At 35.6% G+C, this 14,679-nt stretch overlaps 1 protein-coding gene across 4 annotated transcripts; it reads left to right on the forward strand.

The window, feature by feature from the left end:
- The first annotated feature begins 244 nt into the window (after nucleotides 1-244).
- LOC135108437 (dehydrogenase/reductase SDR family protein 7-like) lies at nucleotides 245-14,206 on the forward strand. Of its 4 annotated transcripts, none has more exons than XM_064019469.1 (8): nucleotides 245-477; nucleotides 3,137-3,284; nucleotides 3,977-4,089; nucleotides 4,775-4,918; nucleotides 8,968-9,187; nucleotides 10,584-10,668; nucleotides 11,444-11,604; nucleotides 12,319-14,206. In XM_064019469.1, exons 2-8 carry the CDS (start codon nucleotides 3,170-3,172, stop codon nucleotides 12,531-12,533), a joined length of 1,053 nt encoding a protein of 350 aa, XP_063875539.1. In that variant the 5' UTR covers nucleotides 245-477; nucleotides 3,137-3,169; the 3' UTR covers nucleotides 12,534-14,206. The 4 variants fall into 4 exon arrangements, with proteins under 4 accessions (XP_063875539.1, XP_063875548.1, XP_063875557.1 ...); XM_064019478.1 differs by having other exon boundaries at nucleotides 264-485; XM_064019487.1 differs by lacking the exon at nucleotides 245-477 and adding an exon at nucleotides 660-773.
- The last annotated feature ends 473 nt before the right edge of the window (nucleotides 14,207-14,679 follow it).

Consider the following 14,679-nt stretch of genomic DNA (forward strand, 5'->3'; position numbering starts at 1 on the left):
CCCAGTTAAGTTGAAGGATGACATTCGCATATCGTATACGCAAAGCAGTCAGTAAATAGAGCAGCAAATAATCAGTAAATAGGGAAGCGAAATTACTGAAACGCCTTTACTTATTTGTTTCCCTCAGATTTCCTTTGCGTTGTCCTTGGTCTCTGTCCATCTTTTATGAAAAAAAGCAATAAACCCCAAGGTCATCTACCCATCTTACATGGAAAAAAAAAAAAAAAAAAAAAAAAAGCAATACGCCCCGAGCTCATGGTCAGCTGATACACCAAAACAAACACCGCGGTACTCAGTGTGTGACGGATGCTGACGTCAGGCTTTTTTTTACACACCGACAATTGGAAATTTGTAGTTACTGGTTCAACAATAACTCCACTACAGCTGTGTTTTCTTTCATCCAGATAAAGTGTTCACGAATGCCACCGTAGCAGGTCCCATCGTTACCGTTAACTGTGACTACGATATCGAGTGCTGGTAATGATGTACGAGTATTTCTTGTGTGTAACCCCTTTGTCTCTTGTAATCCGCCGTAGTTTTTGATAGGTATATGAAAGTTAAAGATTAAGCTAAAATTCTAGGATAAATCAAGGGAGATGTGTTACAGGTGTCATTTTCAGTACAGTAATAATGCGCTATGAGCAAACAAATCTGTGTTGACAAACAATGATAAGAGTTATCTTTAAGAGATAACGTATTAAAATCGAAGGGAGTTAGAGGACAGTCAGCCACCAGCAATCGCAAGGGGATTAGGCTTATTACACACACACACAGTAATGTTACCATTGTTATTATTTCTACTTCTATATTTGCATCAGTTTTGCTGTGATATTGTTAGCTACCAATGCATTTTGAAACATCTTTAGTAAGTATGAAACATAGCTGCAATGAATTCATACTACATATTAATGAGGCAGGGGGCTGAGAGATTCTGGGGAAAAGTTAATAACCACAAGTATGGGGGGAAGGGGGGGCTGTAAAACTTCTTCCATTTCATTATATTCTTGGTAAACTACATCCTCTAAATTTAGCTCCTTTTTTTCAAACTGATATTCATGTTTTAAAGCAGTAGTTCCCAAATTGTGGGTCATGGCCCACTGGGGAGGCCGTGAGCTGAGGCTATGTACACATAAAAATCCCAAATCCCACCCCACTAGAACAATATGAAGTGGAATTAATAAAATTACAGGTATTGCCAGAGTATTTTTCAAAATGGACCTAAATAAATGTAGGACTACAGACAATAGGTATAGTCACAAGATGTGGATTGGTGGGCGGAGAGGGAATCCATGGATGAGGATCATGTATGAAAAGTGGGTGAAAATCAGAAAAAGTTTGGGAACCACTGTTTTAAAGTAATGAAGTAACAGGTGGTAAAGTTGCTTAAAATCCCCATTCCATCAGAAGACAGGAGCCTCCTCTCAGTAAACCATATACACTCTTGGAACTGGCACATATAGTCTCTTAGTCCCCATGTAACAATCTCCAAACAGCCACATAAAAAGCTAATAACAAATAGCTAGAACCACTTCAAAATTAAACCTTACATGCATATAATCTGCTTCTCTTGATCGTATACAGCTCAAGCAAACAGTTTACCAAAATATTACCTCTATCAGGAGGTTAGCTTAGAATATAAGTTTGGTTAGTGGTTTTCTGTCCAGTACTCATAGTAAAAAACACTCATAGATTGCTACCTTATGAAGAGGAGGAGAGGGACTTGAAAATGTTGGGGGGTGGATAACTATTGATACTTCAGAAAACATGGGTATATGGGTATACTAGGTAATACAAGACATGTTAAAACTCCGCAGAAAGAAAAAAAAATCCTTTGCCAGAGTAAGATGAATACATATCTGGAAATTTACCTTGAATGTTGTAATAGCAAGATCAAACATCAAAGAAAGAAAAATTTAATTATACTCGTTTTATTCTCAGAACATTTAGGCATTGGCCGAGATCTGTTATCTACCCTGCCATATCACACAATATTTCTTAAATAAATGAGTTTTTTTACTTTTTAATGAAATTCGAGTATTAAATATAGATTATTTAGCTCATCAAACCATGTAGTGCTACAAATGGTTCAAGTTTTAAGATAATAAATAGTCTGGATTTTACATAAATATCACATTTGACAACATAGCTTTGCAGCGTTGTCATTTAGGTTGAGCACTTGAGGTGTGTATCAGTAGGGTCGGGTAAATCAGGTCAGAGAGAGAGAGAGAGAGGAGTGGCTTAGCCTCTCAAGGGACACTCCCACTGTAAAGCAACTTCCAAGTACTCACGTGTTCTTCACAACCAGGAGAAATAACTTATTTACAAAAAGAGTGAGAATTTTTAGAAGAGAAGGGCCAATAGAGGTCCTATCATTGCACCCTCCAGAGCAATAGCTCAAACAGCCAAAGTCCACTAATGTGAGTGAGACAACAGTGCAACGAATCTGCTCTGCCCCAAATCGAGATTACGCGAAACGATTACCATGAACAAATAAATTATAGAAAACATTCACACAGTATCATACAATACTGAGAGAGAGAGAGAGAGAGAGAGAGGAGGTAAGATGGTCGCCTGTTCTTTCCATTTAGTCGATAATAGGTCCTGTAAAGACACGGCAACACAGCTTATGGGGAATCCCCCTATTCAGCAAACACCCCAAACGTTCTTCAAGGAGTAAAAACACTATAGCATGTAAAAGATGTCACATCAGATGACAACAAAAGTTATATGAAAAAATGTTTACAATGCCACTAGCTACTGAAGTAAAAAATAAAAATGCTTGTTCATTAAAAAAAATGGAGACAGTAAAACAGAGTAAAATTTACAGTTTACATTATTAAACAGTCACATAGAGACAAAAAAAAATATAATTCAGAGGACATGAAGATTTAGGTATCTCAGGATTTAGCAAGAAAACTGTACTCTCTCTAATGGTACAGTATATCATAGTTACCTCATAACTCAAATATCTCATATCATCATAGTATATGTTATATGGACAGTTGATGAAATAAGTTTATTATTCATTTTTAAGTAATTAATTTACTAATTTTTATTTTTTAGAAATTGGTAGGTAACTTTATTAAAATTGGAAAGTGTTGTGCTTTATGAGATTTTGATATTGTTATTTCTACAGGCAGAATGTACCAAAACCAGGGAGGAGTTTACCATGGCTAATGATAAAGCTGTTGCAGATGGATGGCCCAGCTTAGTCATTCATTTATGTAAAGCCATCAAGAATACATGCAGTCTGGCATCATGGAATTCTCTGCCATGGATTCTTGGTATGTTTTAAATTTTTTAAGTGTTGAATTTCACAAAGTTAATAAGGTTATTACTAGCTCTTTCTTATAGTATGTATGTGTAAATCAGACTGAGATTTACTTGGTATATACAGTAGATTGCTGGTAGAACAAAGCTGTTTTTATATACAGACACACATTCTTATTAACATACTATTATTGTATCTTCTGTGCTGTCCCTGGGGACATAGTATAAATGTGGAGTATAATTTGTAGTGTAGTGTGTGACAGTAAAAGTTCTGGATTCTTACAAGGTAGCATCAACTAACTACAGTCCCACCTGTCTCACATAACTTTCTTTTTTTTTTTTCAAATTTTAAAATATAATTTCTTTTGACTGGTTTGTAATGATTATATATATATATATATATATATATATATATATATATATATATATATATATATATATATATATATATATATATATATATATATATATATATATATATATATATATATATATATATATATATATATATATATATATATATATATATATATATATATATATATATATATATATATATATATATATATATATATATATATATATATATATATATATATATACATATATATATATATATATATATATATATATATATATATATATATATATATATATATATATATATATATATATATATATACACATGAATTTTCTTCTCTTTCAGGTTGGGTAACCATGACAGTTATGGGTCCTGTGCTTGCTGCCAGAGTTGCATATCGAACCTTGCATGTTATGATATCACGAGCTTTTTCAAGCAAAAAAGTTTTGTGCGGGAAGGTTAGTATATAAACATATGTAACATACTGAAATAACTAATATTTACTATATTTTTGTCATTACAAAAGTGGAGAAAGTGTTTATGGATGTACTCATATTTCATGATCTGTCAACTGAAGGTTATGACTGGTAAACTCATGAACATGAAGCTTGGTACATTAATTTTGTACTAACAGGTCACCTCTCCACTTTTGAGCCCTTCCCCTATTTCTCCATGTCTGAGACTGCCTTATTATTGGTGTTACTGATCTAGAATGGAATCATGTGAAGACAATATGAAGTATGACTACTCTGGAAACTGAGTTACTGAATGTTGATTAACTCTTCCTCATAACATGACCTTTATAAAGGATGCTAAAGAATTTGTTGTGTAACTTATTTTATTATATATATTTAAAATTGTTATTTATGATCATGTGACTCGCATACAGATTGTCTCAACTCTTTATATTATGAATATTTAACTAATGTGGATACATCATCATCATCATCATTTTGAAAGGTTCAGTACATGCTTGCATTAGCCAGCATTGTTTATTTAATGGTGACTACACAGGCCAAGATCCCTGAGGTCCCAGACCACTTCATTCCAAATTTTTGTGTGTTAACTAAAAATAATTTGTCAACTATATATATAGATAATAATATTTAGTATTTATGTTTACGTTTACATTTATATTTCCAGGTTGTATTAATCACTGGTGCAAGTTCTGGATTGGGTGAGGCTCTTGCACATGCATTATACAAGTGTGGCGTTCGTCTGATTTTAGCTGCACGCAATACAGAAAAGTTGGAAAATATCAAGGAGACTCTTCTGAAGACATACAAAGTGAGTCAGTTTTAGCATATTTGTTGAAACTTGGTTTACTTTTTTAAGACTATGATTTTAGATACACCATATACAGTGCTTGCAAAAAGTATGTGGAATGGGATAAAAAGCACCAAAACACTTAGTTTTCTCCATATTAGTACTTTCTGTGCCCACTACATGCCTTCAGAAGAGCTTGAATGTATCTAGACATGAGGTCAGTAAGTTTTCTGTTTTCTGCAGTAATCCAGGTCAGTTCCATGCACACAGACGTCTTTGATGGCTTCAGCAAGGCGAGGAATTGAAGAGATGTTCTTTCCTTGATGTTTGGGTTTCATGTGCAACCACAGTTCCTCAACGGGATTCAGGTCTGGAGAATTTCCAGACCACTCAAGGATGTGCATCTGCATGTTTGACAACCATTTCATGACCTTTTCTGCCTTGTGGCATGTTACGCTGTCTTGCATAAGGAAGTCATTGTCATGGGTGCTGTACAAAATCAACATGTGGTCTTGCAAAACATCAGTGTAGCACTTTCCATTCATCCTGAGGTTTTTTGGGGAACAAATACAATCATCCATGCCCATTTTCTACATGGAAGCAGCTCCAAGTCATGACTGAAGATGGGTGATTGGCAGTTAGTCACACATTCTGGGGGCAAAGGAGATTCACTTAAGGAGGGATGTCTTAGCTTGCCATACTTCTGTACACTACACTGGAAAGTTGACTCATCACTCCAACACTAACCTCTGCATAAGTTTGTGTTTTGCTACTGTTGTCTTTCAGGAAAATCCAGGAACAGATTTACAAGTTGGAGCTTCACCTTTTGAGAAATCCTTTGCTTTAGAATTGAGGCTGTAAATGACTGTCTTTTTTTTTCCTCTACTTTGACAATAGTATTTTCCTGCTCCACCATAAGAATCTCAGCTTTTTGTTACCTAGTGAGTCTTTCATCTCTATTCTGTGGTGTGAGTGGCTGGCATGAAGATAAATAAGGAAAAGAAACATTTTTTTTTTAATCAGCAGCCCAGCATCATGCATATTTTCTATTACATCCTGTGCAGCACTGGGATGGGATGGTATATATCAGACAGATTTGCTAAGTATTAATGTAGTGTGATATGAACAGACAGGCACTGGAGTACTTGAGAATTTTAGTGATTCTCTACCCAGCCATGGCTAAAATATATTACATATGCTGTACCAGGAATGGGCAATATTGCAATACATGTATTGGGACTCCCTACCTCCCTTTCCCTCCATCTCTCCCTCTTTCCCCACCCACCTATCCTCTCTTTAATCATGGCAAACTTTTTTTCTACAGATTTCAACATCCAAGTAAAGTGTTACCTTTCCAAACACTTATGTTGATATTACTGTTATTAGAGACTTGAAAAAAAATGTGAATTTGAGGTGTTGGAAACTGTATACTTAACAAGATGTGAAAATGGGAAATGGTATACTCATATATTATTATTATCATGGGGAGGGAAGGACAGAGGGAGGTGGAAAACGCCCACCTCCTCCCAACCCTGCTTCCCGCATGATATTAAAAGATGCAAGGCAACATGCAAGTAGTCATGGATATCTTTCCTTTTCTCCTTTATATAATTTTGCATGTGAAATTTGAAAGCACCCTCATCAGGAGTGCTTTATGTCCAAGAAGACATATTTAATTTTTAAGCATAACTTCAAAATGGCTGGATATAAGGAATAAGTACTTTCAAGAGAAGTTGAGTGTTGCTCAGACCTTGCAGAACAGTGTGCAGCAGGTCTCAAATGGAGTTTAGTATAATATTACTTTAAGTGGCTACAAGGAAATGATATATCAATATTATTGTAAGCAATTTTCAGTTATTGATATACATTGGTATTGCCATAGACATTTTCATGTATCAATACCCATCACTGGTCAATATATTCATTAAGTGGTATAAACTTAAAAAAGTATTATTAGAAGTTTTTTCTAGAATTTAAGCATATTAGGCAGTTTTTTGGAATGCTTGAGGGATTTGTGCTTATACTAAGTCTTCCATTAAACTGAATGCTTGTTCTCTCTCTCTCTCTCTCTCTCTCGTCTCTCTCTCTCTCTCTCTCTCTCTCTCTCTCTCTCTCTCTCTCTCTCTCTCTCTCTCTCTCTCTCTCTCTCTCTCTCTCTCTCTCTCTCTCTCTCTCTCTCTCTCTCTCTCTCTCTCTCTCTCTCTCTCTCTCTCTCTCTCTCTCTCTCTCTCTCTCTCTCTCCATTCACATTACTCATACATGCTTAGAAGATAGTCATTCATCTGGAGAAACAGTCTCTTTTTTTTTTCCACAGAGAATATAGAAAATTAATCCTGAGAAAAGATTTCAAAACCACACTAATGATCACAACTGCAGTAGCAGTTTTTACATTTTACATTTTTTTCTGTGTGTGTGTGTGTGTGTGTGTGTGTGTGTGTGTGTGTGTGTGTGTGTGTGTGTATTTATTTATTTATTTATTCATTTGTTTATTTATTTATTTTATTTTATTTTATTTTATTTTATTTTATTTTATTTTATTTTATTTTATTTATTTATCTATTTTTACTTTTTTTTTATTTATTCTTTTGTCATTGAAAATTCCTAGTTTTGATATTTAAAATGACATATATCCATGTTTTACTTTCATCATATTGATTACTGTAAAGCTAATATCTTATATACTGCATATTGCATGACATACTTTTTGCAAGTTTCACATGCAATTCATCTGCTTTACATTTGGTAGGAAATGCAAATAAATTATTTCTATGACAAAGTCAGCAGTATTGCATGTCCACCAGCTTTATGTGTAAATAATGTAACAGGATTTCCTTTAGGTATCTTATCTCTCCGATGTCTTGCTCCATATAAGAGTCTTTCAAGGGGTTAGCAGTGGTAGAAGGGCCTCTACCTCTCCCTATCCAAATGCTTCTTTCTTTTTCAAGCACTCCACCTCTTTCACACATGTTCTCCTTTATCTTGTCCTTACATCTTTTAAGTAGTCTTTCTTTCCAATTAGGACCTTCTGTTTCACTCACACTTTCCTTACTAATTTTTCACTCTTCATCCTTCCAGTATGGTTAAACCATCTCTGTTTATTGCTTTTCACCCATTTCACCACTCTATACTTAATTTAATTAACACAGGTATTCATACTGTATTGCATACACATCTTTCATTGCTTTCACCCACCTATCTTGACACTCCACATGCCTCTCTGATAATTCATTTCCATACCAAATATACTTGACTGCTGTAGCTTAATCCATGTCCTAGTCTCTGATTCATATGTCATTGTTAGCTCTTGATACACCTTTCTCTAATCACCACTCTGAGACATCTTTACTTGTTTGTTCTACAGCCACATCCAATCTTTGAACTGGGAAGAAATTGCAAAATGTATTCTTTTTTTATCACTAACTTTCTTGTAGATGCTTATGAAGACTTCACGCATTGACTCTGTTGCTGCTAATTGTTTTGTGTCACAGTAAAAGGGTTAGATTTTTCTTTACATTCATAGACAATTCTCCCTTTCATAATTCTTGCAAGTTATTCTGTGAAACACCTACCTTTAACAACCCCTGCTTACTTCTTCTGTCTTTTCCACATTTACATAACACTCCTCAGATACATAAATTCTTTCTTCTTTTCTATTTTATCTTCTCCCATAACCACTTGACACCTTCCTGCTGCTGACACACTTGCCCAGTAAAATTTCATAAGTCACACATCCCAGCATTCTGTTTCCATCTTATATACACACACTCTGTAGAACTGATACATCGGCCTGAAGTTAACTTTCACTGTAGATACTCATATACTCAGAGATTATTTGCCTTCTTGACATGCCTTTACTTGTACTTCATTCATGTGCTTATAAGCTTTGCTATGATTAGCTGAGACCATTTATGGAGACGGAGGGGAGAGAAAAGGAGTGTGTGTGTGTGACTTTGGCTTCCCATAAAACAAATATTCTTATAACAGAATTAGCTAGTATTCATAAGTTCTTGTAGGTTGAAAGTAAACTAATGTAATTGTAATGCATACATTAATGAAAAATTTTATTTCAGCCTCCAGAACTTCATGTTCCAACCATTATTAAGTTGGATTTGGAAGAGTTGAACAGCATCCCTGTTGTAGTTGAAGAAATAGTTGCTTCCCATGGACGCATTGATATTCTCATCAACAATGCTGGCATCTCTTACCGAGGAGTAGCTGCAGAAACTGATATTAGTGTTGACATAAGATTGATGTTAGTCAATTACTTTGGACAGGTGGCATTAACAAAAGGTTAGTTCTATAATACCTTTTTGGTTTCATTATAGTACATTGTTAACTCAAAACACTGGATGCTTGTGTTCAAAATATCTTTTTGAGTTTCTGTAGATATTTTACCTTAATTTCTGTCTCCTTTAGGCAATACTCCTTATGCTCAGTAACTTCATAATACCAATATTATCATTAAATATATTTCTAAATTCTCCCAAAACAAGTATTAGATATCACTTTATGCTCTGCATCTTACCAGAATCTTTAAGCCTTCCTTCCAGATTCTTCTGCTTTAAGTGGTATTATCTTTTGTACATAAGAACACAGGTTATTCAGCATCCCTTGGAAAGCATATGCTCTGATCAAATAACTTTTTTGACTGGTTGAGCCTTGATATACTAATGTCATGTTCAAGACCAATCATATGGATGTCCAGTACTGAATAAACTGGAAATGCTCCTGAGTCTACATGGCAACAATCTGAAAGAAAATGTGATGATCCTAGACATGTGGCTGCCAAAACAAGGGAAAGTGTAAGCTGAAGACCACCTGTGACATAAAAAAATCATAGGCTGTGTGTTCCATGTTTTTAAAAACTTTTGGAGAGATCCAGACTCTCTCTCTCTCTCTCTCTCTCTCTCTCTCTCTCTCTCTCTCTCTCTCTCTCTCTCTCTCTCTCTCTCTCTCTCTCTCTCTCTCTCTCTCTCTCTCTCTCTCTCTCTCTCTCTCTCTCTCTCTCTCTCTCTCTCTCTCTCTCTCTCTCTCTCTCTCTCTCTCTCTCTCTCTCTCTCTCTCAAACACACACACCTCCATGGAAATAGGGGTTACAGTAAAATCCCACACATCCGGCATTCGAGGATCCAGCAGCTTCAAGTATCCAGCACATTTTTCCCCGAGCCTTAAAATCAATAAAAAATCAATGTGTACTCATAAAATCAATTAAAATTCCCACGCGATGCATACTTTGTCCCCTTACCACCAGAGCGCACTGCTTCGTGCCACCCGCGGCCCACTGTACTGTGTTTACTCAGTGACTCAGTCCCGCATGTGCACTGTTTATCACCTGACGCCTTCATCATGCCTAAAGTTGTAGAAAAGAGGAAGCGTGTTGTGCTTACACTTAAGCAGCTGATCAGATCAGCTGCTGATTAAGATCAGCTGATCTTTGTTATGGTAAGATGCGTGAGTGTAGGGTGGTGATTGTGTACATAATTTCACTTCTATTCAAGTATCCGGCAATATTCAAGTATCTGGCATGTCGGCGGTCCCGTTGATGCCGGATAAGAGGGATTTTACTGTATATGCTTGTACCTTCTCATCAATCAGCTTCCATACTTCTTTCACCATTCACTGTATTTTCTTTTCAGTCAGCAGCTTTTTTTTTTTTTTTTTATATGATACTTTTTCTCTCCTGCAGCAATTCTTCCACTGATGATGAAGAGGAGGACAGGTCACATAGTGGCAGTCAGCAGTGTCCAGGGAAAACTTGCCATTCCTTATAGGTAAGTCATCATAAATTGAGGTGGCTTTTTATGTGTGATAGTGTTATAATATCAGTTTTATCCAGAAGATGGACAATTAATGTGTAAAGTTTTGCTCTTGGTCAAAACATTATGAAGAATAAGGCAGTCCTTAATAGATATGGGACTTGTGAACTGCATGACAAGAATATATGTTCTAAAGTATTGTACCAGGGTGCTATTGCTGTATGTAGGGGAAAGATTGAGTGAGACTGCAAATAAGAAAACTTCATGGGAAGATGGAAAGAGACTTTGTAAGACCACAGACAGGAGATGAGAGAAATACAGAAGTGCTAAATTGTAGGCTTAAGTAGATGTTACAGGGTTGAAGATATGACATGAAGTTGCATTTAGTGTTCACTTTTTCAAAATATTAAATGGAAATGTTGTATGTCATTTCTTGCCAAATAATTTCCAGGGAACTGATTTCTCTTTGTCATCTTTGGTATTTTTCTCCCACCTCAGCTATAGAAGGGATCCCTGTGTCTATGTAAGGAACATGACTTGTAGAATGATAATGTGCTTGAGTGTAGCATTTCATTACTGTTAACAATGTGATGGATAACTCAAATGAAACAAGATTGTTGTATTATATATGTATTTACGGAATTGATGCATACTGAATAGGCACAAATTCTTCAGGTGATACTTGAAACATAATATTAAAGGTGTGTAATATATTTGCCCACTTTTGACATTCAACATCATCTTTCCTAGTATAATTTATGTATATTCTGATTTTTTCTCTTTCTGACAGGTCATGTTATACTGCATCAAAGCATGCTCTTCAAGGATTCTTTGATTCACTAAGAGCTGAAGTTGCTGAAAGTAAAGTGAAAGTGACAGTAATCAGTCCAGGATACATTGCTACCAATCTTTCTGTCAATGCAGTGACTGGTGATGGATCATTATATGGAGGTGAGTCCTTAATCAGTGAGATAAATTATAGAATACCTTTAGTATCACAATCAGAAGACATGTGTTTTATCAAATAGACCAAATTGTGTAGTTTGAATAATACACTATTCTCTTCCCAATCCACCATTCCACCAACTACAGTAGGATCTTGCACCTAACAAGTTCACCTTTAATGAATTTGCATCTAACAACAAGCAAACAAGAGTTATTGTGCATGATAGATGTGAATGGAGAGCAACAACTGATGAGAACAGGAAAATTACATGGTCTCGTCATCCCCTTAGAGGGGAAGTGGGCTAATTTGGCAGGGCCCTTTGGTGTATGAACCTAGTTGGGGATGTGGGGCACTCCATAGGAGGTACTCTGCATCTGCTGTGCTCTCAGGATTGGAGTAGGTACAGGGTAGGGAACAGTCTCATTATGAAGGGGTAGGGATAAACCAGTGTATGCTGTCTTGGGCTTATTATGGAAGTATGTGGGCAGCTGTGTGTGTGTGTGTGTGTGTGTGTGTGTGTGTGTGTGTGTGTGTGTGTGTGTGTGTGTGTGTGTGTGTGTGTGAGGTGCCTTGTCTGGGCCACCATGTGGGGATTGCCAGCTTGGCTTATGGATAGATTATTATTTTTATTATTTTCATTATTATTGTTTTTCTGTATGTGTATATGAGAGAGAGAGAAAGAGAGAGAGGTGTTAAGTAAATATTAATTGTCTTTACAGAAATGGATGAAACAACAAGTGGCGGCATGAGTCCTGAATATGTTGCTGACAGCGTAGTAGGGTGCTTGACTAATGGGAGTGAGGAGCTGGTACTTGCCCCAGTGCTGCACCATGTTGCAATCCTTCTTCGTACCCTTTCTCCTCCTTTAATCACTCACATCATGAAGAGGCGAGCTGCAACACAAAGGAATTCCTACCTGCACAAGAAAGACTGAAGGAAGGAGAAGTGAGAGAAGAACTTTATATATAATTTTGTATGTATGCTATAAGATTTTTATGCAGTTGGATTCATTAGTAAGTAATATTTAGTATGGTTAATTAGTATGTTACTATCTTTCATATTTTCATTTCAGTGAATGTTTATGCATTATTGAAAATGAATTTAAAGTAAATATTTTTATTTACATGACAAGACCAACAGATCAAGATAAGACAATAGATCACTGTAACTCTAGATCAGATAATAAGCCAACATAGCATACAGGTGATGTACATGAAATGATGATTTATTCTGAAAAGCATTTTGTAGCTTAGGATTGTAGAGACTGCAATGTTGAGTTCCCAGTCAGCTATCATTATACATTATATAGATGTGTGTATGTTTTACCAAAGAATAGGCCTTTGTTGATTAAGCAGATAGTGAATATTATATAAATACCATCATATGGAGGCACCATGGTACAGTGGGACTGTGTGCACTCTTTGGGCCAAGGGCTCCTCAGATGCTCCTCAGGTTTGAATCTTGGCCACACCCCAAGGCTGGGAAGGGCATCCACTTGGGGTAACAGTTCTCAAATGCCAAATCCAAAGTCCTTCATTAGGAGGCATTGTCCTAGCCTTGATAGGCCAGGAAAACCAGACATAAAAAGCAAATTAAAGATACCATCATATGAGTTCTCACCAAATTTATGAACATAATGGAGTTGAAAGCTACTGATCTTGTCAGTTTTCTCCTTTGACAGATTTTTCAGTATATCATAGTTAGCCACAATGTTGCCTCTTGCTTTTCTTTTCTAAAGATACTGCTTTAAAGAGATTTTTTTGCTGCATAAATGAGGATAAAAAAAAAAAAAAAAGAGTATGGTAACATGTTCAGAAAATCCTGATACATCATCATTTACCATCAGTATATTTCATGCCATTCCATATTGTTACTAAATCACCATTTCTTATAAGGTACATGTGGTACATAAGTACATGTGGGAAAGAGGTTTTAGTAGGAACAGAGTTAGTGTTAGTAGGAACAAAACCATGAACAAGAAAGCAGGGAATGTTTTGATAGAGAGAAGAGGTTTTTCTGCCATTCCCATCCTCTTATAGGACACTCATGGAGGAAACAAGGCATCAGAGAGGGATAGATGGATAGTAGATAGATAGATACATAAATTAATTAATTCTTTGATTAGAATCATAATATTAGAGTCCATTAGTAAATGTGTCAATCTTTAATTATGTAGTTCATTTTTGGCTTATTGAGTATTATTCATGTAACATTCTATGTAGCATAACAAATACTTAAGATCATTATTGATTACAACCTCTTTTGCAGTATGTGGAGCTTATTAGCATAAAATTAATGACATTGAAAAAAAATATGCCAGTAAGCATTAAGCTTTACAACTTTTACTCCAATAATAAGTAGGGGATGACACTACCTTTTCATGTGCATGCTAGTTGAGTGAATTTTAAATGTGTATTCCTGTAATCTAGTCTCATTTGTGTTCAATGATCTGCACAGAGTTTTATCTTGCATATTATTCAAATAAATTAAAGACTATATCTGTTGCTGTATATTGTCATATAACTGCTCATTCATTGAGTTGTCTTTAATGTGACATCAGTGAAGGAAACATAACAAGGAAACAATAGAATAAAAGGACCAAAGAAATGGAATTACTTTCCATCCTTCTACCAGCTTTGTTAGGGTTACTGGAGACAAATACCATTACTCAATGGTGCCCAGACTGAGGCTTGCTCTATCACCAAATCTAATCATTACCTCTCCCACTGTGTTACTCAGCAGTGTTGAAATAGTTTCATCACTATGTGCACAAAATAATTAGGTATAAGATGACCTGCATTTTCAGAAATAACTTTCATTTGTAATATTTAATGGAATGATACTTTAGACTAGGAGACACTATCTAAAGTGTCCTTCTGTGTTCACCTTTAAACCTTAACAGCCTTAATGCAGATTTGGACAGAGAAATAACAAGTTTGTCATGAAACCATTTTTCCTTCTTGCTTTCACACGTTTTTTTTATATCCTCTAGTGACGAAGTTTAGGTTAGTGATTTCTACCAAAGGGAATTAATGACACTTCATTTGTGAGTCAGCTGCAAAATTTGAGATGTATATTTG

The sequence above is a fragment of the Scylla paramamosain genome, chromosome 2 (assembly GCF_035594125.1).
Source record: "Scylla paramamosain isolate STU-SP2022 chromosome 2, ASM3559412v1, whole genome shotgun sequence".
Classification (NCBI taxonomy): domain Eukaryota; kingdom Metazoa; phylum Arthropoda; class Malacostraca; order Decapoda; family Portunidae; genus Scylla; species Scylla paramamosain.

Coding starts and splice junctions, on each gene's coding strand:
- LOC135108437 (XM_064019460.1), top strand. CDS start 845: ATGCATTTTGAAACATCTTTA. Junction 866..3,136: donor TGCATTTTGAAACATCTTTA/GTAAGTATGAAA, acceptor TTATTTCTACAG/GCAGAATGTACCAAAACCAG. Junction 11,605..12,318: donor TGATGGATCATTATATGGAG/GTGAGTCCTTAA, acceptor TTGTCTTTACAG/AAATGGATGAAACAACAAGT.